The 20,874-nt window shown below is 43.4% G+C and overlaps 3 protein-coding genes across 3 annotated transcripts; 1 reads left to right on the top strand and 2 right to left on the bottom strand.

Moving 5' to 3' along the window:
• Positions 1-936: 936 nt before the first annotated feature.
• LOC134286316 (uncharacterized protein K02A2.6-like) lies at positions 937-6,091 on the bottom strand. Its single transcript, XM_062847921.1, has 2 exons — positions 2,190-6,091; positions 937-1,351 (listed from the first exon to the last, which is right to left on the bottom strand). Exons 1-2 carry the CDS (start codon positions 6,089-6,091, stop codon positions 937-939), a joined length of 4,317 nt encoding a protein of 1,438 aa, XP_062703905.1.
• A 1,672-nt stretch (positions 6,092-7,763) lies between these two features.
• LOC109420173 (uncharacterized) lies at positions 7,764-11,052 on the top strand. Its single transcript, XM_029874025.2, has 5 exons — positions 7,764-7,947; positions 8,016-8,229; positions 8,287-8,535; positions 8,730-9,080; positions 9,373-11,052. Exons 1-5 carry the CDS (start codon positions 7,945-7,947, stop codon positions 10,308-10,310), a joined length of 1,755 nt encoding a protein of 584 aa, XP_029729885.2. The 5' UTR covers positions 7,764-7,944; the 3' UTR covers positions 10,311-11,052.
• Positions 11,053-17,136: 6,084 nt separating this feature from the next.
• On the bottom strand, positions 17,137-19,725 carry LOC115257249 (uncharacterized). Its single transcript, XM_062848266.1, has 3 exons — positions 19,364-19,725; positions 19,114-19,307; positions 17,137-18,029 (listed from the first exon to the last, which is right to left on the bottom strand). The coding sequence occupies exons 1-3, from the start codon at positions 19,666-19,668 to the stop codon at positions 17,137-17,139; spliced, it is 1,392 nt and encodes a 463-aa protein (XP_062704250.1). The 5' UTR covers positions 19,669-19,725.
• Between the last annotated feature and the right edge of the window lie 1,149 nt (positions 19,726-20,874).

The raw sequence follows: 20,874 nt of genomic DNA, 5'->3' as shown, positions 1-20,874 counted from the left end.
TCTGCCGTTCTGCATTTTTCCAGATTTTTCGAAAAAAGTGCGTTTTAGTACAATGCCGTTCTCACCGTTGCGCACTCATTGTGAGCAACTGCACGGAGCTCCATACATTGGAAATTTGCCGTTCCGTTCCGTTCCGTTTTGCCGTTGTCATTGTGTTTGAGGCTAAATCAGGCCAAACATTTCAATAGGTCCTATCTGCATTTGCGAGGCTCTCTTTGTTTACTTTCTCTTTCAATTATTGCAATGTAATGGTACACTTTTCAACTACTTTTGCAGTACAAATCAAAAGACGATTGTTTTGACCATCGTTCAATGCAAGGAGACAATCATAATACAAATAAACAGCTGAGATATTAACGAAAGAGAGGGAAACCAAAGAGAGCCTCTCTTCTGCAGATTGGACCTTTAGACATGTTTGGCCTGAAATACGTCACGGAACACTCACATACTTGCGTAAACGTTCTGTATACAGGAGCTGTGATGCGACGGCGGTCAGACGTCAAACTCGTTTTGACATCTATTTTGACATTGACAGTGCTTTTTACGAGGCTTTTTAGTTGGGTTTTGCCCCAACCAGTGAACATTCAACCATCGAGACAGCCCATCGAACGAGCTCTCAACGAACGAATCGTCACTGTACCTGACTTTGGTTTGCTGCAGTTATGTGGCAGTTATTCCACCGACTAAAGCGGTCTTCTCACTTTACCGGGCCGGGACCGTGCCGGGCCCCGGCCGTGCTGTTCTCTTATTATCGATACTAATAAAACACTCGATTAAACATTTATAAAAGAGATTTATTCGAAGCGAACTTAACCACGCGACGGACTACTCAATTCTGAATTCACTCAGTCTCGTCTCAAGCGTATGTGTGTAGTAGTAGAATCGAGGGGTGTGCCAACATTGCAACATCCTCCCCACATTAAAAGAAAGAAACATTTAATCAAAACTCAAATCATAATCCTTTAACTTGCGCGGCATGCGCGTTTCACGTCTGGGCCGGGTGCATGTTGAACCGTGAGTCACTTGTTGTGTGGTTTGCTTCTCGACGCGTTGCTGCACCTCATCCTCACGCGCTGTCGTTGTGCCTTTCGGTGCTGTCACTGGTGTTGTGGACGACGAAAACGACTGGATCGCAGGAGGCGTAATATTTTCATCAACACGGCAGCTGGCTCGAAGATTTTCGTTTGGTTGTGGAGTCGCAGAAAACATTGTCGGCGTTGAAGGTGCACAAATAATCGGAGCTGGATCCGATGCGATCGGCTGGCCCAAATGTGGTGCTGATTCGCAGCTGGCATCGGCTCCCCCATTTCCATACCGTGGCTTCAAGTGGACCAGGCTTCGTCGGTATTCACTGCCATTAACATTCACCATGCACGCAGAAAAATGGCGCTTGTTTAAAACAATAAAACGCATGGTTGATTTTCGAACTGAGAATTTACTTATTCCAAAGTTATATTTAATTGTTTTCATTTAGAGTTTATCGATAAAAACAACCGATTACCATAATTTCACATAATGTCAAAAATTGCATTTGTTTCAACAAAATAAAAACCATAAACATGGTCCGAAAGCACTCACACACCTATAAAATGCTTACCCCAACATCGCCACAACGAAGAAGGTGCAGCAAATCCATCACGCCAACTTCCAAGTGCAGCTTTGGTCGTGATGGATAACGCGCAGGTACTCACGACAGCATCCACAAAAAGTTGATCGGCTTCGCCTTTTTTGTCTTTTTTTTAGTCGTTCTCCTCCCCATCCGCTCACCGACGGTCTAAAAATAGATTTCCGAGCTGCCGCAGGAGCTGCCGTCACCAACACAATCACATTCCGGCTTTGTTAGTCACAAAAGTGCAGTCGTTTAAAACAATCTGTTATTTTATGTTGAAACTACCAAATCTCTGTTTGTTCTAACAAACTGCGAAAAATTTCGTCAAATGAAAACATTTGTATTATCAAACAATGCAACAGTTCAGTTTAAACTAGAAATCAGTTTGTCGCTATAGGGCAGTGCATGAAATTATCCCCTTCTCTTTCACTCTTACAGAAATTTTGTAAACAACAAGGCCACGAAACGTCAAAATCCCATACAAAATCAAAACAGTGCAGTGCCCTATAGTAAACTGAAAAATCGGTTGATTTGAACTAGAATTTAATTATGTTTACAATTTATTTTTCTGCGTGTGTACGATCGGTCACTTAGCTGGTTCGTTACTACCCCCGGTGTCCATATTTTGGTTTCTTGCGGATTCAGCTGAGCGTACACGGGGGAACCCACCTGTAAGTCAGGTAAGTTGCGAGACTTGGCATCGTAGTGGAATTTGGAACGTTTACGTTGCTTTTCAATTGTTTCAGGTACATCCTCCACCACTTTGGGAAGCAAATTCGTTACAGATGATGGAACGCTGCACCTCGTTGATCGCGAGAAGAGGCGAGCCACTGGACTGGACCCAATTTTGTTGGGCACATTACGCCAATGGAGTAGAGCGAACCAAAAATCTTCACCTGTCTCCTCACATTTCTTCATCATCCGCTTGGCGATTTTAACACCAGCCTCCGCTTTCCCGTTTGCCTGCTGGTGATGTGGTGCCGACGTGATGTGTTCAAAATCCCAGTCCCTTGCGAACACAACCATTTTGCGATTAACAAAATTAGTGCCGTTGTCCGTTAGCACTGTTTGAGGGACTCCGTGACGGGCGAAATTTTTCTTGCATATGCGAATGACGGAATCCGGCGTCATGTCCTCCAGAAGATCGACCTCGAAAAAGTCGGAGTAGTGGTCGACCGAAATCAGGAAGTTCCTCTTACGACCACGATATTCTGCGAGAAACACATCCATGCTTACCATTTGAAAGGGAAATACCGGAATGTTGTGGCTCATCATTGGAGGGTTTGGTTGAGAAGCAGCGTACTTGGCACAGACAGCACACTCCTTCACGACGTCCTTTATCTGGGAACTCATGCCGGGCCAAAAGAGATTGGCCCTTGCTAGTTTCAAAGTAGACTCCATACCGCCATGGTTAGCGTGGCAGCATTTGATCAGCTTTCGTCGCAGTGCATATGGAACCACGATCTGGTCGTTTCGCAGAACCAAACCGTCAACGGTGCTCAATTCGTTTCTGTAGTTGTAGTAAATTCTAACGCTATCGGGTACCTTGTCGATGGTCGTTGGCCAGCCATGACGGATGTAGTCGACAATAAGCTGCATCGATGAATCCTTCTTCGTTTCCTGTATAATCTCACTCAAACGCTGGTCAGAGATGCTCAAATAGCTGGTGGGCTTGCAATCCTCGACTTCTTTGAGCACCTTGAAGATACTCAACTTCCTATATTCGTCCTCTGGTTCGCTGATGATCACCGGCGCTCGAGAAAGAGTGTCAGCGACTACGTTGTCCTTCCCGGTTACAAAAACGATTGACAAAGAGTACCGCTGCAGGTTCAGTAGCATGTGTTGCAGCCGGCGGGGTGCCGACAAAAGCGGTTTCTGAAAGATGTTGATGAGCGGTCTATGGTCGGTCTTGACAACTGCCTTCGGGTTCCCAACAATGAGCTGGTCAAATCTTACACAAGCAAACAGGATCGCCAATAACTCCTTCTCAATCTGCGCGTAGTTCTTTTCTGCTGCTGTTAGCATCCTAGATGCAAAACCAACAACTCCGTCCTCCTGAAAGACTGCAGCGCCTAATCCGTAGCAGCTTGCATCACACTCTATTGTCAATGGAAGGTTGGGATCGTAGTAACGCAGCGTCCCGATGTTGGAAAACAGCGATTTCACCTTGCTGAACTCATCCTCTTCGATACTCGTCCACTGCCACGGAACTTCTTCGGAGATCAACCTTCGCAGATTGGTGAGGTTTACGCTAAGGTTCCTGATGAAACGGCTCAAATAATTCACCATTCCCACGAAACGATGTACCTCTTTTCGGTTAGTTGGAGTTGGAAAGTCTCGAATAGCTGCTACTTTCGTCTCGTCAGGCTTCAGACCATGATCGGTGAGTACATGTCCGTAAAACTTCACTGAAGTTTGGCAAAGTTTGAGTTTTGCTAAATTCAGCTTCACGTTCTTCTCTTCCAGCCTTACCAAGAGTGCCTCCAAGCACTTGTTGTGGTTCACCAACGCCTCGTGGAACGTGTCACCGATTCCATACACCAACACGTCGTCTGCTATGCATTCGACGCCTTCCAGACCTTCGATGGCTTCCTGCAATTTCAGCTGGAAAATTTCTGGAGCAGAAGCTATACCGAAAGGCAAGCGTGTCCAACGAAAGCGCCCGAAAGGTGTCCAGAATGTGGTTAATTTGCTACTGGCTTCATCTAGTACCACGTGCCAGAATCCCTTCTTAGCGTCGACAGTTGAAAATACCCTGGCCTTTCCGAGCTCCGGCAGAATTTCATCAAGTGTGACGAATTGCAGGTTTGGACGTTTCAGGGCTTTGTTCAGTGGAACGGGATCCAAGCAGACTCGAATACCATCCGACCCTGGCCGCTGCACGATGACTAAATTACTTACCCAGTCTGTGTGCGATGCCTCCTTCACAATCAAGCCGTCCCTTTCAAGCTGTTCGAGTTCCTTCTTCAACTTTTCTCTCATCGCTATCGGAACCCGCCTGGGATGTTGAATTGACGGTACAATGCTGTCGTCGATTTCCAGCGATACTGTGCCGGCAAACTTCCCATATCCGGTGAACAGATCCTGATGTTTGTTGATGATCTCCTGCGCCTTGATCCGGTATATGTTCAGCAAATTCTCTGGTGCGTCCTGAGCATTCGGTTTTCCAAACACTACCGCTTTGCAAAACTTCACGAAACCAAGTTCTCGAGAAGCTTTGGCGGAGAGGAGTGGACGGTGGTCTACGTCCACTACCTGGAGCACAAGGCGGTATTTCTTTCCTCGGCGACGACATGGAACCTTGATCTGTCCCAATACCTTGATCGGATTGCCTCCGAAACTTTGGAGGCGCAGTTTGGAGGGTAGCAGAGGAGGATCGACTCCACACAGCTTCACCAGACTGGATATCCCAATTAGGCTCGTATTCGCTCCTGTATCCACTTCACAAGTAACTGGTTTCCAAACTTCGCCGAATTTGAGATCCAATACAGCCAGGACACTTCCGCCGTCATCCGAGTTGTCAAAGATTTTCCCGATCTCGTATTCTTCTTCCGATGTCTCCGATGAACTGTCGTTCGATGTTGTTTCGTCGCCGGACTCGCTCGTGTTGTCCTTCACCTCCTTTACTCGACGAGATCTGTGTTGCTTCGATTTTGTCTTAGCCTTGCATACTATTCCAAAGTGGTTCTTTCCGTTGCATTTATGGCAGCGTTTCCCCAAAGCAGGACAGCTTCCTTTGGAAAACTCGTGACGATCTCCGCAGAATTTGCAACGTAGTGCTCTTGCCGCCGCCTTACCTTTACTCACTTTGTTGACATCAGCTGGTTTCGAGGGTGGAATCGATAAATCCAGCGACCGCTTTGCTGCGATTTCTTCAGCTCGGCACATATCCACGGCCTTCGCAAGAGTGATGTCAGCAATGGATAACATTTTCGTCCTCATCTGTGGCCATCGATTGGCCGTCACGACCTTGAAGGTGACTAGTTCGTCCTCAAGATTGCCAAGCTTTGCTACTTTGGCAAGAGTCTTGAGACGTGTCACATAATCGTCCACGGATTCATGCGAAAATTGACCAGCCGAAAAGAAATCGAGCCGATCAATAATGACGTTCCGTTTCGCCACAATTTTTGCTCTGATTGCCGCCAGCGTCGTAACCGGATCAGTTTGCTGGGCCGGCGTCAGCTCAAAGTTGAAATATTTTCTTCTGGCTGCTTCTCCGATCACCGAAAGAAGAATGCCCTTCTTCGCGTTCTCAGAAATCGGCCACTGGTCCATTCCAGTAGCACTCGAATACTCGTTCCAGCATCTTTCGAAGAAATTCAGATTTTCTTCCATGTCCCCCTCCACCACCAAGGGAGACGGCTGCGGAACGGGGATTGCTGGGGCTCCCGACGGTGCTTGCTTGGCTGTTACTTCCTTCATCAGCCTCGCGAATAGATGAGTCTGGTGTTCCAGGAGCTGCTGAAACTGTGATTGATCCATATCGATGAGGATCCCGATATTTTCGCTGAGCACTACCAATTCAATATGGCTTCCGATCGTCGATCCGCCGATCGCCACGAAACATTTGCTCCACCGAACGCGGTAAAACAAAATGGCTTCCGATGCCCGCACAACACGCGTTAAAAAGTCTTTTTCACTCCCGTTTTTCGCGATTTCAGATAAATGACGCCGAAATAACGTGATGTCCGTTTTCGCGCACTTCTGACACCATGTTCTCTTATTATCGATACTAATAAAACACTCGATTAAACATTTATAAAAGAGATTTATTCGAAGCGAACTTAACCACGCGACGGACTACTCAATTCTGAATTCACTCAGTCTCGTCTCAAGCGTATGTGTGTAGTAGTAGAATCGAGGGGTGTGCCAACATTGCAACACGTGCCCCGGTCATTAATTTCTTTCTAACGATATCTATTGCGTACTTCTCACTAGCCCGGCCAGGGCCCGACCGAGCCCCGGCACGGTGTGATGTGAAACGCGCCATAGTAATCGCATGTAAGAAATCGATGACCGGGGCACGGCCGGGGCCCGGCACGGTCCCGGCCTGGCGTAATGGGAATAGCCCCCGACGTGCCACTCGATTCCGAGACTTGACCGAAAACATTACACGGTAAATTCAAATTGCAGAGATCGCTAGTGTCAAATTGAAAGTGACGTTTAGCCCGTCATGACATTAATACAGCCGGCGTCGCGGCGTCTTGATCAAACGCTGTGTAAACAAAAACACGTAATGGCCAGTATTGTCAATCTGTAGCTTCGCGTTGCCTCACACTGAACGAAAGACCCCGCCCCGCCGTGTAAAGAATGATTTGTCATTCAATCTGATGCAAATCCATGGAATCCTTATTCTGAATGATTACGCAGCAGAATGATTCTACTGCGTCCAACTGAACAAAAATCATCCTGTTATGAAATTATTATTGACCCAATTAAAAATGGTTTTTAGCTTAGGGTCTGTTGTGATTGACAATCATTTATAAACCATCCGAAAACCTTTCCCCCCGTTCCCTATAACGAAGTTCATTCTATTTTTGTTCAACTCCGTCATTCGTTGAGAAAAGATGGCGGAGTTGTAGTTTGGTTACCGGAGCTGTATATTTTGCTGCGCACCATAACAGGTAAGATAAATGAAAGCATTTGTCAATCATGATTAATTTTTGAAATGTTTCCAGAATCCATCCCGGCTTACATTTACATCCCAATCATATAGGATCTTCACACCACGTCACGGACATAAATTAATATCGAAATTATTCAATATAAATGTGCATAGAAAATTTGGTATGAATATATTGATAAAATCCTCTTAAAGTTGGTGTGTTTGGTTTAATTTTCTTTATACAAAATAATATAATAAATAGAAACAATGCCAAATAAAATTAAATCGAAAAAGAAATGAATATCATTCACTTATTGGTTTCTTTAAAAGCAATGAAAATCATCCTTTTCTGGGATTGTGATCATTCCAATTGTTTTTATTTTGAAGGAGGCTGCATCGAATAAAAATCATCTGAATCTTAACTGAAAATAGGCATGGGGCTCGGATGAGCCAAAAATCATTCAATGCACGGCGGGAGTTTTCGTTCAGTGCAGAATGGAGCATTACGGCAAGTACGGGATACTTAAGAAATTTAGGAAGCCAATAGGTTCATTTATGTAAAAATTGCCACTAGAGGCGCTGAGTACAAAAAAGTGATAAAGAAAACACAAAACTGTCAAACGCGTGGTTCCGCACAAAAATTTCACTAAATTGTATTTTTTAATACTTTTGGGTTGAATTTTGTCGTTTTCACTGAAAAAATTATTGAATAACGGTTATCGTCCAGCTAATGGTAAGCGAAGAATTAATTTACAGCCAACTTTTAACCAAAAAAACATCAATATTTACACTTTTGAACAGCACTCAACAATGAACTACGGAGCCCACCACGAAGGAATGCGAGGACAGAATTTCTGCATCATCGAAAGATGCATGAAAAAAACCGGTCAGCTATTTCCTGTTCCGCATAAGAACAGTTCTGTTTTCAACAAATGGATTAGGATAGTCTCGCTCAGTGGATACCCTGGACATCGTATATGCGGGGATCATTTTAAGCCCGACGATTTTCTCATCGGTAAGTTTTTTGGTGTCTACGAGCGGAAGTGAGATTTACAATTTTGTTTATTTGCAGTGAAACGGGTAAAACTTAAGCCAGCTTCGGTTCCATCCATTCTTCCCAATCGGGAAGACAAGTTCTCAGTCAAACCGGGATGTTGCGTGAAAGGATGTAAATCACGCAAAAGGCAGTTACTGCAGAAGTTTCCTCCGGCGCGTTCATCGAGACGTAAACTGTGGAATTTAGCACTCGGACTTCCAAAAGGCGAAAGGCGATCCCTCAAAATTTGTCACCTACACTTCAAGACCTCGGATTTTGTACAGAGTAAGTACTCCCTTGCGTCATAGTGTGGTGCGTTCACACAAGTAACTGTCTTCAAATGGCTGGAGATACCGGAAAAGTGTCGTGTCGTCTGCGACACGTATTATCAATGCATTTCAGGCAGTTACTGTTGTAAAATCAGACACTAGTAACACTCTCTCGAATTTCATTCTATTAATCTATTCTATTCTTTGCAGCAACCCGTCGGTATCTTAAGCCGAATTCAGTTCCCAGCCGTGGTATCAATTCGATAAAATCAAGGAAACTTGTTATATACACCAAGGAAGATTCAGATGAGAGCGATAACGAAGAGCGGGCTGTCCCGGAACATGGATACTGTTTGCCATTGAACCTTCCATGCAGCAGGACTATTTGCTTCGTCTCTAACTGCACAGCTCGGGCTGGAAATGGAATCAAGTTGCACAAATTTCCCCTTGAAGACCAAGCGTTTCTGAAAAAATGGACTGCTGCAATCAAAACTAGAAAGAAACCAAGCAAATATTCAAGAGTTTGCAGTCGACATTTCAAGAACGATGATTATTTACCAGGTATGTATCGTTTGATGATTAGTAGTGATATTGTCGCGGTTGAAATACGAAGTTTCCCCACACGTGACAATCGATTTCTCCAAATCCTTACGTGAGGCGATTCTACCTTACCTATTCATTGCTCAAGAAATCGCATGAAAAAATCACTTTGACAAGTGCACGTCTGGAAAAATCTCTGCTTAACTGCTTACTGTAGTAGAGGAGCGGTTTCTTGAATGTTTCCTCACTTGAATTTTCCACGCATCGAACTTTGTTTTGAATTGTAAACCTGATTTCTTTTGTGATATTTCAGGAGGCAAGCGGCTAAAACCACAAGCCACTCCATCTCAACACCTACCGCTGATTGATTTGTTGAAGCTTCCGAATCCATATAAACGCAAATTCACATTGCGTGAACGGAATTTGTCTCCACCTAGGAACCCACACTCGAGTCACGTTGTTGAGCAGCATTCACCATCACCAACATCACCATCGGCTAATGATGAAAATGGCTGTATGTTTGGAGAAGTATCATACGTCGATACCGATACGAGTCGATATGTGACTAATGAGCTATCTGAAGTCATGGAATGTGAATTCGATCCTGCTGAAATCAATCACAATTCAACATTCGCTAATCCGGCTAACCCGTGCATTAAGCAATGTGATGCTGAACGTACTACGCACGAAAAATCGAGGACAGATAACGTCGAACAGAATTTCGGAAACGGATCAGAAAATCCAGACGGTGTTTTGAATCGGCTGATTAAGGAGTTAAAGGGAAATTCAACTGTTAACAACACATCGACCAGTTCATTGAACCACGAAAAAGCGTTCACCTTAACAAGCCTGATAAAAACTGATAAAGACGCGATTGTCTGGACTGGATTGACCTCTCTGGGCCAGCTTGATGCAATTTGTATATCTGTGAAAATTATCGAGGATCAGCTTTATAAGGAACAACACAAAATGTCTGCGATAGACAGAGTTATTCTATCTTTGGCGAAGTTAAAGCAAAATATATCTTTTGCGGCGATTGCAACGCTTTTTGGTGTATCATCTGCTACGGTAGCGCAGTACTTCAACCACACAATTCAGGTAAATATATATTACTATTGTTTAAAGGGTACAATACTGGTTCACTGTTATATCTACGATAAAATGTATAAAAAAGTCCTTTCTAATTTGGATTTGCACCTCGTACGCAACGCTCTCAACAATCCATTTCAGACCCGATTAGCATTCTCTTAGGCAAATCTTATTAAATATATGAGCTCCAAGAATTAAACCGTGAATTCCGGGCATTATAGGTTTCAGTGCCCTCAAAGGGTACATACACATTTTTGTGTAGAGGATCAGTTCGATTGTTCAAATGGCGTAGTTTTTCAGATGAGTGTCTGCGTTTATCAGTGCATGAGTGCATTTGGCTATACCCGGGTATTCCGGAACCGATTTCAATATCCAATATCCAGAAAAATTTTATCGCATGACCTAACTAGTGTACAGACTCTATCACCCCATTTGTTTTGCATGGTGTGAACCGAATTAGGAATCGAAAAATAGTGATTGGAGTTAGGTGCTGTCACGGTAGTACCATTGATAAAACTGGTCCATCCGCGGCCTCCAGGGATTCCTCCAAAAACTCTTCTAGGGATTCCTCTTGATTCTCATCAAGGGATTCCTGCAAGAATTCATCCAAGGATTCTTCCAGGGATTCCCCTTGAAATTCCTGCAGGTATTCCTCCAGGAATTCCTCTAGCAAATCCTACAAGAATGAATAAGGACAAGTGAGTACTCTAGTAGTCTAGTGAACCCCATACGAATCTGTATTGAAAATATTCTTCCAGGAATTCATCTAAGGATTAGTCCAGGAATTCCTTCGGAGGTTCGTCCAGGAATTCCCTCGGGGATTCGTTCCGGAATTCCTTTGAGGATTTGTCCAAGAATTCCTTTGGGGATTCGTCCAGATATTCCTTCGAGGATACATTAAAGAATTCCTTCAGGGATTCATCTAGGAATTTCTTCGAGGATTCCTCTAAGAATTCCATCAGGAATACCTCCAGAATTTCCTTCAAGGATTCCTCCAGGAATTCTTCCAGGGATTATTTCGGGGATTCCTCCAGGAATCAACCAGGAGTATCTTCAAGAATTCCTCTACAGATTCCTCCAGGAATTCCTTCGGGGATTCCTCCAGGATTTCCTTCAGGGATTTCTCCAGGAAAACCTTCAGAATTTCATTCAAGTATTCCTAAAGGGATTGCTTCGTGAATGCCTTCAGGATTCATCCAGGAATATCTTCAGCATTTCCGCAAGGAATTCATTCGGGGATTCGTCCAGGAATTCCTTCGGGAATTCGCCCAGGAATTTCTTTGGGAATTCGTCTAGGAATTCCTTCGGGTATTCGTCCAGAAATTCCTTCGGGGATTCATCCAGAAATTCCTTCAAGGATGTGTTCAAGAATTCTTTTGGGGATTCGTCTAGGAATTCCTTCGAGGATTCGACCAGAAATTCCTTCGGAAATTCATTCAGGAATTCCTTCGGGGATTCGTTCAGGAATTCGTCCAGGAATTTCTTCGGGGATTCGTCCAGGAATTCCTTCGGGAATTCGCCCAGGAATTTCTTCGGGGATTTGTCCAGGAATTCCTTCGGGGATTCGTCTAGGAATTCCTTCGGGTATTCGTCCAGGAATTCCTTCGGGGATTCATCCAGAAATTCCTTCGAGGATTTGTTCAAGAATTCTTTTGGGGATTCGTCCAGGAATTCCTTCGAGGATACGTCCAGAAATTCCTTCGGGGATTCGTTCAGGAATTCCTTCGGGAATTCGTTCAGGAATTCGTCCAGGAATTCCTTCGGCGATTCGTCCAGGAATTCCTTTCGGGATTCATACAGAAATTCCTTCGAGGATTTGTCCAAGAATTCCTTCGGGGATACGTCCAGGAATTCCTTCGAGGATTCGTCCAGAAATTCCTTCGGGGATTCGTTCAGGAATTCGTCCAGGAATTTCTTCGGGGATTCGTCCAAGAATTCCTTCGGGGATTCGTCTAGGAATACCTTCGGATATTTGTCGAGGAATTCCTTCGGGTATCCGTCCAGGACTTTCTTCGAGGATTCATCCAGAAATTCCTTCGGAAATTCGTTCAGGAATTCCTTCGGGGATTCGTTCAGGAATTCGTCCAGGAATTTCTTCGGGGATTCGTCCAGGAATTCCTTCGGGAATTCGCCCAGGAATTTCTTCGAGGATTCGTCCAGGAATTCCTTCGGGGATTCGTCTAGGAATTCCTTCGGGTATTCGTCCAGGAATTCCTTCGGGGATTCATCCAGAAATTCCTTCGATGATTTGTTCAAGAATTCTTTTGGGGATTCGTCCAGGAATTCCTTCGAGGATACGTCCAGAAATTCCTTCGGGGATTCGTTCAGGAATTCCTTCGGGAATTCGTTCAGGAATTCGTCCAGGAATTCCTTCGGCGATTCGTCCAGGAATTCCTTTCGGGATTCATACAGAAATTCCTTCGAGGATTTGTCCAAGAATTCCTTCGGGGATACGTCCAGGAATTCCTTCGAGGATTCGTCCAGAAATTCCTTCGGGGATTCGTTCAGGAATTCCTTCGGGGATTCGTTCAGGAATTCGTCCAGGAATTTCTTCGGGGATTCGTCCAAGAATTCCTTCGGGGATTCGTCTAGGAATACCTTCGGATATTTGTCGAGGAATTCCTTCGGGTATCCGTCCAGGACTTTCTTCGAGGATTCATCCAGAAATTCCTTCGAGGATTCGCCCAAGAATTCCTTTGGGGTATCGTCCAGGAATTTCTTCGGCGATTCGTCCAGGAATTCCTTCGAGGCTTCATCCAAGAATTCCTTCAGAGATTCATCTAGGAATTCTTTCGAGGATTCCTCTAGGAATTCCTTTAGGGATTGCTCCAGAATTTCCTTCAAGGATTCCTCCAGGAATTCTTTCAGGGATTACTTCGGGGATTCGGATTCCTCCAGGATCGAAGCAGGAATATCTTCAAGAATTCCTCTAGAGATTCCTCCAGGAATTCCTTCGGGGATTCATCCAGGATTTTCTTCAGGGATTCCTCAAGGAATTCCTTCAAGTATTCCTCCAGGAATTCCAGGGATTGCTTCGTGAATGCCTTAAGAATTCATCAGGAATATCTTAAGCATTTCCTCCAGGAATTCTTTCGGGGATTCGTCCAGGAATTCCTTCGGGGATTCGTCCAGGAATTCCTTCAGGGATCCTCCAAGAATCTCTTCAGGGATTCCTCCAGGATTCATCTATTCGGGGATTTCTCCAGCAATCCCTCCGAGGATTACATCCAAGGATTCCTCCAGGAATACCTCCTGGGATTCATCCAGGGATATCTTCAGAAATTCTTCAAGGGATTCCTTAAAGGATTCCTTCAGAAATATCTTCGATGATTCCTCCAGAAATTCCTTCGGGGATTCCTCCAAGTAATTCCTGAAGGAATTCCCGAAGGAATCCCTGAAGGAATTCCCGAAGGAATCCCTGAAGGAATTCCCGAAGGAATCCCTGAAGGAATTTCCGGAGGAATCCCTGAAGGAATTCCCGGAGGAATCCCTGAAGGAATTCCCGGAGGAATCCCTGAAGGAATTCACGGAGGAATCCCTGAAGGAATTCCCGGAGGAATCCCTAAAGGAATTCCCGGAGGAATCCCCGAAGGAATTCCTGGAGGAATCCCCGAAGAAATTCCTGGAGGAATCCCCGAATTAATTCCCAGAGGAATCCCCAAAGGAATTCCTGGAGGAATCCCCGAAGAAATTCCTGGAGGAATCCCCGAAGATATTTCTGGAGGAATCTCCGAAGGAATTCCTGGAGGAATCCCCGAAGGAATTCCTGGAGGAATCCCCGAAGCTATTTGTGGAGGAATTCCCGCAGGAATTCCTGGAGGAATCCCCGAAGGAATTCCTGGAGGAATTCCTGAAGGAATTCCCGGAGGATTTCGCGAGGAAATTCCCGGAGGAATCCGTGAAGGAATATACGGAGGAATCCGCGAAGGAATCCCCGACGAAATTCCTGGAGGAATCCCCGAAAGAATTCCCGGAGGAATTCGCGAAAGAATTCCTGGAGGAATCCCTGAAGGAATTCCTGGAGGAATCCCCGAAGATATTTCTGGAGGAATCTCCGAAGGAATTCCTGGAGGAATCCCCGAAGATATTTCTGGAGGAATCTCCGAAGGAATTCCTGGAGGAATCCCCGAAGGAATTCCAGGAGGAATCCCCGAAGATATTTCTGGAGGAATCCCCGAAGGAATTCCTGGAGGAATCCCCGAAGGAATTCCTGGAGGAATCCCCGAAGGAATTCCTGGAGGAATCCCCGAAGGAATTCCTGGAGGAATCCCCGAAGATATTTCTGAAGGAATCTCCGAAGGAATTCCTGGAGGAATCCCCGAAGGAATTCCTGGAGGAATCCCCGAAGGAATTCCTGGAGGAATCCCCGAAGGAATTCCTGGAGGAATCCCCGAAGGAATTCCTGGAGGAATCCCCGAAGATATTTCTGGAAGAATCTCCGAAAGAATTCCTGGAGGAATCCCCGAAGGAATTCCAGGAGGAATCCCCGAAGATATTTCTGGAGGAATCCCCGAAGGAATTCCTGGAGGAATTCCCGGAGGAATCCTTGGAGAAATCCCCGAAGGAATTCCTGGAGGAATCCCCGAAGGAATTCCTGGAAGGAATCCCCGACGAAATTCCTGGAGGAACCCCCGAAGGAATTCTTGGAGGAATTCGCGAAGGAATTCCCGGAGGAATTCGCGAAGGAATTCCCGGAGGAATCCCTGAAGGAATTCCCGGAGGAATCCTTGGAGTAATCCTCGAAGGAATTCCTGGAGGAATCCCCGAAGGAATTCCTGGAGGAATCCCCGAAGGAATTTCTGGAGGAGTCCCTGAAGGAATTCCTGGAGGAACTTCCGAAAGAATCCCTGGATGAATTCCTGAAGGAATCCCTGAAGGAATCCCTGAAGGAATTCGCGAAGGAATTCATGGAGGAATCCGCGAAGGAATTCCGGGAGGAATTCGCGAAGGAGTTCCTGGAGGAATTCGCCAAGGAATTCCTGGAGGAATTCGCCAATGAATTCCTGGAGGAATCCTCGATTTCATTCATGGATTCTTTAAGGAATTCCTCCTAGATTTCATCCAGGGATATCTTCAGGAACTCTTCCAGGGATACCTTCAAGGAATCCTCCAGGAACTCCTCCTCCAGGGATTCCTCCACGGATTTCTCCAAGTATTCCTCCAGGAATTCATTCAGGGATTCCTCCACGGATTTCTCCAAGTATTCCTCCAGGGATTCCTCCATAGATTTCTTTCAGGAAGGTTATGAAGAAGGAATGTTAATGTGCTAAGAATGCCTATATACTTTGATGCTTGCAAATCCCTGAAGATATTAAGATTTAAATATTTTTTTATATTCATTACAGGTTCTCGCAGAGGTTTTACAGCAGTTCGTTTATTGGCCTGATCGGGATGAGATAGCAAAAAACATTCCGTTATGTTTCCGCGGAAAATACGAAAATGTGAGATGTGTCCTTGACTGCACCGAGATCCCTGTTGCAACAATGAAGTGCATAAATTGTTGCATAGCATGTTATTCCAGTTATAAAGGAATGAGAACGGTGAAATTTCTCATTGGAATAACACCAGCCGGATTGATCAATTTCGTAAGCAAAGCGTACAGTGGGAAGGCGTCCGATAAGCAGATTTTCAACGATGAAAATGTGCTGGGTCTCCTTGAACCGTTCAAGGATGAGTTGATGGTAGATAAAGGATTTAACATTCAGCAAGAGTGCCTTAATTATGGAGTACGCCTGCACATTCCACCATTTCTGCGATCAGCGCAACACACCGCAAAGGATGCTGTACTGAACGAAAGCATTGCGAAATCAAGGATCCATGTGGAGAGAGCGATCCAGCGTATAAAGCTGTTTGGAATTTTTCAAGACGCAATTGATGCCTCGGTTTTGGGGTTGATTGACTACATCATGAAAGTTGTATGTGCAATCGTAAACCTATCAGCCCCAATTTTGAAGGACAAAAGATTTTAAGAGTATTTCTTGGAGTATTTACTAATAGGCTTAAGACCGAATCGCGATAGTATATATACATACAGGGTGTTAGGTTCCTGAGTGCAAACTTTTTAAAGGGTGATAGAGGACCATGAATGGAGAAAAAATTGTTCTACGCATATGGTCAAATCTCAACCGTTACGTAGTTATTGAACTTCCCATGTTTTTTACTCTTATTGCCTTAACTGGCAATAACTTGAAAATGGCCAAACTTTTCGAAGTTTTTTTACCCTTATTTGAAAGATTATTGAATTTTGTCAATTTTGTCAATTATCTTTGAAACATGCGTAATAAATTAAAATTCTTTCTTAGGCAAAGTTGTGGCCCCGGTTACACTCTACAATTCTTTCTTTGACTATAAACTTCTAGCTCTTATCGTTTTCTTGCAATTTTGATTTAAATGTGCGGCACAATGCGCAAAAAAGTGCTTTCCATGACAGTTGCAAATTTATGATCTGAAATGCGATATTAAAATCAAAATTGCAACAAAACGATAAGAGATAGAAGTTTAATGTCAAAGAACGAATTGTAGAATGGAACAGGGGCCATAACTTTGTCGAAGAAAGAATTTTAATTTATTACGCATGTTTCAAAGATAATTGACAAAAACTAATTAAAACACACTACTTTTGAGCTATTTGCTCTAGAAAACTTAGTTAATTAACTAAACCAATCGATTCAAAGATGCCATTTGATAGAAAGTTCAATAATCTTTCGAATAAGTGTCAAAAAACTGCAATAAGTTTGACGATTACTACGTAACTACGTAACGGTTGAGATTTGACCATATGCGTAGAACAATTTTTTTCACCATTTATGGTCCTCTATCACCCTTTAAAAAGTTTGCACTCACGAACCTAACACCCTGTATATTGAAGTCGACCACACCTTGAGCCACACTATCCCAACCAAAAGAATAAAAAAACGTATTTCAGCTTAAACTTTTCAATCATTCTTTTATTTGATATGTAATCGAAAACAGCAACAAAAAGATTAAACTACACTGAATCACCCTGATGTTTTTTAACGATTTGAGGCAACATAAATTGGAAATATACCAGTTTTAACGCACCTATTAGGCTTCTTACATATTCTTCATTGAACTGTATCTCTACAACTAAGAAATCGTTCGCGAGTTTGGAATATACAATGAAATCACACATATTACACCCCAAGACATACATACTCAGTTGTACTTGTGCGTAATATTTGTGATTTTTATTCAAAGAAAGAGAAGATTCCTGTTTCTTAAGATAAACATTAGTTGCTTTACAATTATCTAGTATCCACTGCAAATCATGTTCTTCTCCTGATACTGGACATTTAATTTCAATTAAAAGATTACATGAAGCATCGATACCGTCAGGACTAACTCCGATCCATGGTTCCTTCAAACATACAACAAATCCAGATTTCTTAACTAATGGATTTCGTTTTGCCATGTAACAGTCAAGGGCCAATTGTTCAGTTTGCTTCCCATAGTCTAGTGCTTTGGATCGTATTAATTTGGGATTCAAATACTGCTGAATCTTCCTATCCCAATCCGCATTCTTATTACGAGTGTATGTAAAGAGATCATAACATGAACTTGCCGTTATCCTAATTGAGCGATGTAAATACCAAGCATCGTTTCGCTGATCTTTGGTCTCTTCTGCTATATCCAGGATTGTTTGATCGTCTTTCTCAACAGTTTTTTCATAAAAGTGTTTAATACTATCAGTATCAAACTCCGCAATGTTTGAGATTTGCTCTACACTCATCATCAATTCGTACAGCTCATTCCTGGTTACATATACGTTAACGTCAGGTTGATTCAATGGTCCTGCTATGGGCAATGGCGCACTCAGTTCTCTCCCGGTAATATGTTTCTGGATTGCTGAATTTGGAGAAGCTGTAAGTTGAAATTAATCATTAGCGTTATGACGGTTTATCACTTGAAACGTACATGTTAGAAAGGCAAAAACAGTCATGTGCATCAAAACAAATTTTTCAGCATCACACGAAAATTGTTGACGAGTTTTAATAAAGTCATATTAAAAACACTATTCACTTCATTCGACAGATTTTTTGCAGACAAACTGACAAAATTGATTTTATTTCGTCGATTTTATTTTTGTTAAATATATCAATATGACTTTAATTAATAGCTGTAAAAGTGCCCAAACAACACTAAGCTAAAGAGAGACGGGCCAAGTTCCAGTGGGTATGTAGAGCCAGAAAAAAGAAGATTGAGTTTTTCAATTGCTATTTCATTAAGATCTACAGGAGACGAATATTGCTTTACGATGAATATTGTGTGGTCAATAGTTATTAAAAAAGAATCGCCTTGACAAAATTATATAATGGGGCCGTCCATGAATGGCATGCATGGCTCGTAGCAATTTCAAGGGCTCCCCCCTCCATCCTAAAATGCTACGTCATTTATGGAAAATAAACTTATTTGCCTGCTGAGTCCAAGGTTGACCCTTATGCTCACTCAATACCCAAGGGAGTCAAGGAAATTTCTATTACGAAAAGTTTGTGGATTGACATATCGAGCTCACCCTCAGCAAGGTCATGCTGAATACCAACGCCTTTACAGCTGGACACTCCAGTTGTCTAACGGTGTCTAGCGCAGGGAGAAAACTGGCCCAAACCAGAAATCATTTAATGTACACATTTAACAAAAAAGATTGCAAATCTAATCTTCTTCGGAGGGTTCAATGCCCTGTCACATCGGTCCAGGAACTTTTCATTATGGAAATTTCCTTGACTTCCTTGGGATAATAGTATCTTGCTGCCTGCGATACAAAATACAAATTGGTCATTTGCAGAAAATGCTCTCAGTTAATAACTGTGGAAAAGCTGAAAGAAGACTACTGAAGGCTTTGTCTTAGTTGGGACGTTACAAAAAAAAGAAGAGAAGATCACACCCACGTTCCGCCTTTGTAACATGTGGGTATAATAACTTATACATGGACACGGAATAGAATTACCTCGTAAAATTCTGTTGAATTCCTGTTGCAGCAGTTCTCGTTTATTGGGTGCCTCTGAAGAACAAACGGGTGGGTGTTTTCGAACACAACACAATTGCAACACGGGTTTGGCGCGCCACTGTGTAATCTCCGCTTTACTCCGACCCCAAGCTTGACGAGAGTCGGTACAAGTCATGTACTCCACGAATCTGAATCTAAAATTTGTTTGATATGATGCTAGGTTACGATCCATAATATCACTATTACTTACTGGCACAGGTGCAAGAGGCATGCAACAATGTGCTTGCAGCGCGCAGTTCCTGCCTTGCAAGAGCACTTTAGCAACCATTTACGGTAATCCGTTCCGATCTTCAGTTCTAGTTCGTGTGGAATATCTGACGGGTGGGAACTCTGCAAAACATACGCAGCCAAGCGCAGATAATCCGGAGTTTTCTGATTGTATCCAATGCAAACGATATGGCCAGAGTCAAACACATTCTGACCTTCCCGCAACGGTCGCACTGAATCTCCGACGTAATCAAGTACCTGTCCAAGTGAGACAGATACCTTTTCCATACTCGAGCATCCGGAAGCTAAAAGAAAACAAAACAAATAACCTCAATGTTGCGGAAAATCATTAATTCCATCAAAATCAGTATACACAAGTATGCATGTTATATTAAATGTCCCAAATGTCCTAGCCTGAAAATAAAATTTATTTTTTGGATTTAATCCAAACTTTGGTGGCTGTTACCATCTACACACTACATTCCTATCGGATTATGCAAGCGTCGCGACGATGATGCTGCTCCTGCTGCCGTTTTAGTGACGCTGACTGGGCTGACTACTATTTCAACTTTTATTTGAAAAAAAGAAAATCTCCCAGAAGTCAATACTTATATAAATTAGGCCTAATAATAAATTGTGCTTTCGGAAAATTAAGATATGAAATTGTGTTCTGATAAAATCAGCAGAGTGGCTGCAGTATGACGAAGGCATGACTACCGACGACGGCGACGCCGCGGAATACAAACAAACACTCTACGTTTAAACCAATCAAAGTATTGTGCATCCTAGCTTAATCACTCAGATCCTGCTGATCTGAGTCAGCCGCCATAGGATTGCGCCCGTTTGATTTGTACACGGCGGCTGACAGCTCCACCCGGCGGCTGCAAAACAGTTTTAGCCAAGGTGCACACCGTGTACAAATCATACGTGCGCGGTCTGGCGCGATCTGAGGCTGCGCGTTTCGAACGCATCTTGCTGAGAATCTAAGATAAGCGCGACAATATGAAATTCTGTAAGATTATTGAGTCCTCTACGCTCCTAAAACGTTTTATTTCGAACACAGTTTGTGAATCTATCTTTTCTTAGTTTATCATGAGAAATTTTGGTAATTATTATGAAATAAACAGCATTATCCAATGTTTGAAAAATCTGTTCATTCCAGCACACCTATGGGTTGCATTATTTAAGAGTGTTCGAAATATTTCGGCCAAAATAGTTCTGAACCAAAATCAAGAGATGGCGCTAGTTTTCAACGGTTTTTATTTTAAAATTTTGGACGAGAATTTCATGAACCTTTGCACTAGCTAGCATGTCGGTTCGTCGGTGGTTATTCGTTCCTGCTCGGGAAGTTATTGTTGACGAATTTTTTGCTGTATTAGTGTGAAATTTAGCGATTTGCTGTATCGCGTAGGCTTTCGCTGGAAGCAAACGTCAAGTTCTTCAGCGAAGCAACGAAAATTTTCAGTGAAAAAAACAATACTCTACTGTTTTAAA

This window comes from Aedes albopictus, chromosome 2 (assembly GCF_035046485.1).
Source record: "Aedes albopictus strain Foshan chromosome 2, AalbF5, whole genome shotgun sequence".
Taxonomy (NCBI): Eukaryota; Metazoa; Arthropoda; class Insecta; order Diptera; family Culicidae; genus Aedes; species Aedes albopictus.
The sequence above is the reverse complement of the archived record's forward strand: the minus strand, read 5'-3'. Positions and strand labels throughout refer to the sequence as shown.

Bases quoted from the DNA above. Each gene is read 5' to 3' on its own strand.
- LOC115257249 (XM_062848266.1), bottom strand. From the start codon at position 19,668: ATGGAAAAGGTATCTGTCTCACTTGGACAGGTACTTGATTACGTCGGA. The intron at 19,308-19,363 runs GTAAGTAATAGT...AACAAATTTTAG, and splicing joins TGCCTCTTGCACCTGTGCCA to ATTCAGATTCGTGGAGTACA. The intron at 18,030-19,113 runs GTAATTCTATTC...TTCAACTTACAG, and splicing joins ATTCAACAGAATTTTACGAG to CTTCTCCAAATTCAGCAATC.
- LOC109420173 (XM_029874025.2), top strand. The intron at 8,536-8,729 runs GTAAGTACTCCC...TATTCTTTGCAG, and splicing joins GACCTCGGATTTTGTACAGA to CAACCCGTCGGTATCTTAAG. The intron at 9,081-9,372 runs GTATGTATCGTT...GTGATATTTCAG, and splicing joins GAACGATGATTATTTACCAG to GAGGCAAGCGGCTAAAACCA.
- LOC134286316 (XM_062847921.1), bottom strand. From the start codon at position 6,091: ATGGATCAATCACAGTTTCAGCAGCTCCTGGAACACCAGACTCATCTA. The intron at 1,352-2,189 runs GTACACACGCAG...TGTTAATGGCAG, and splicing joins AACCAGCTAAGTGACCGATC to TGAATACCGACGAAGCCTGG.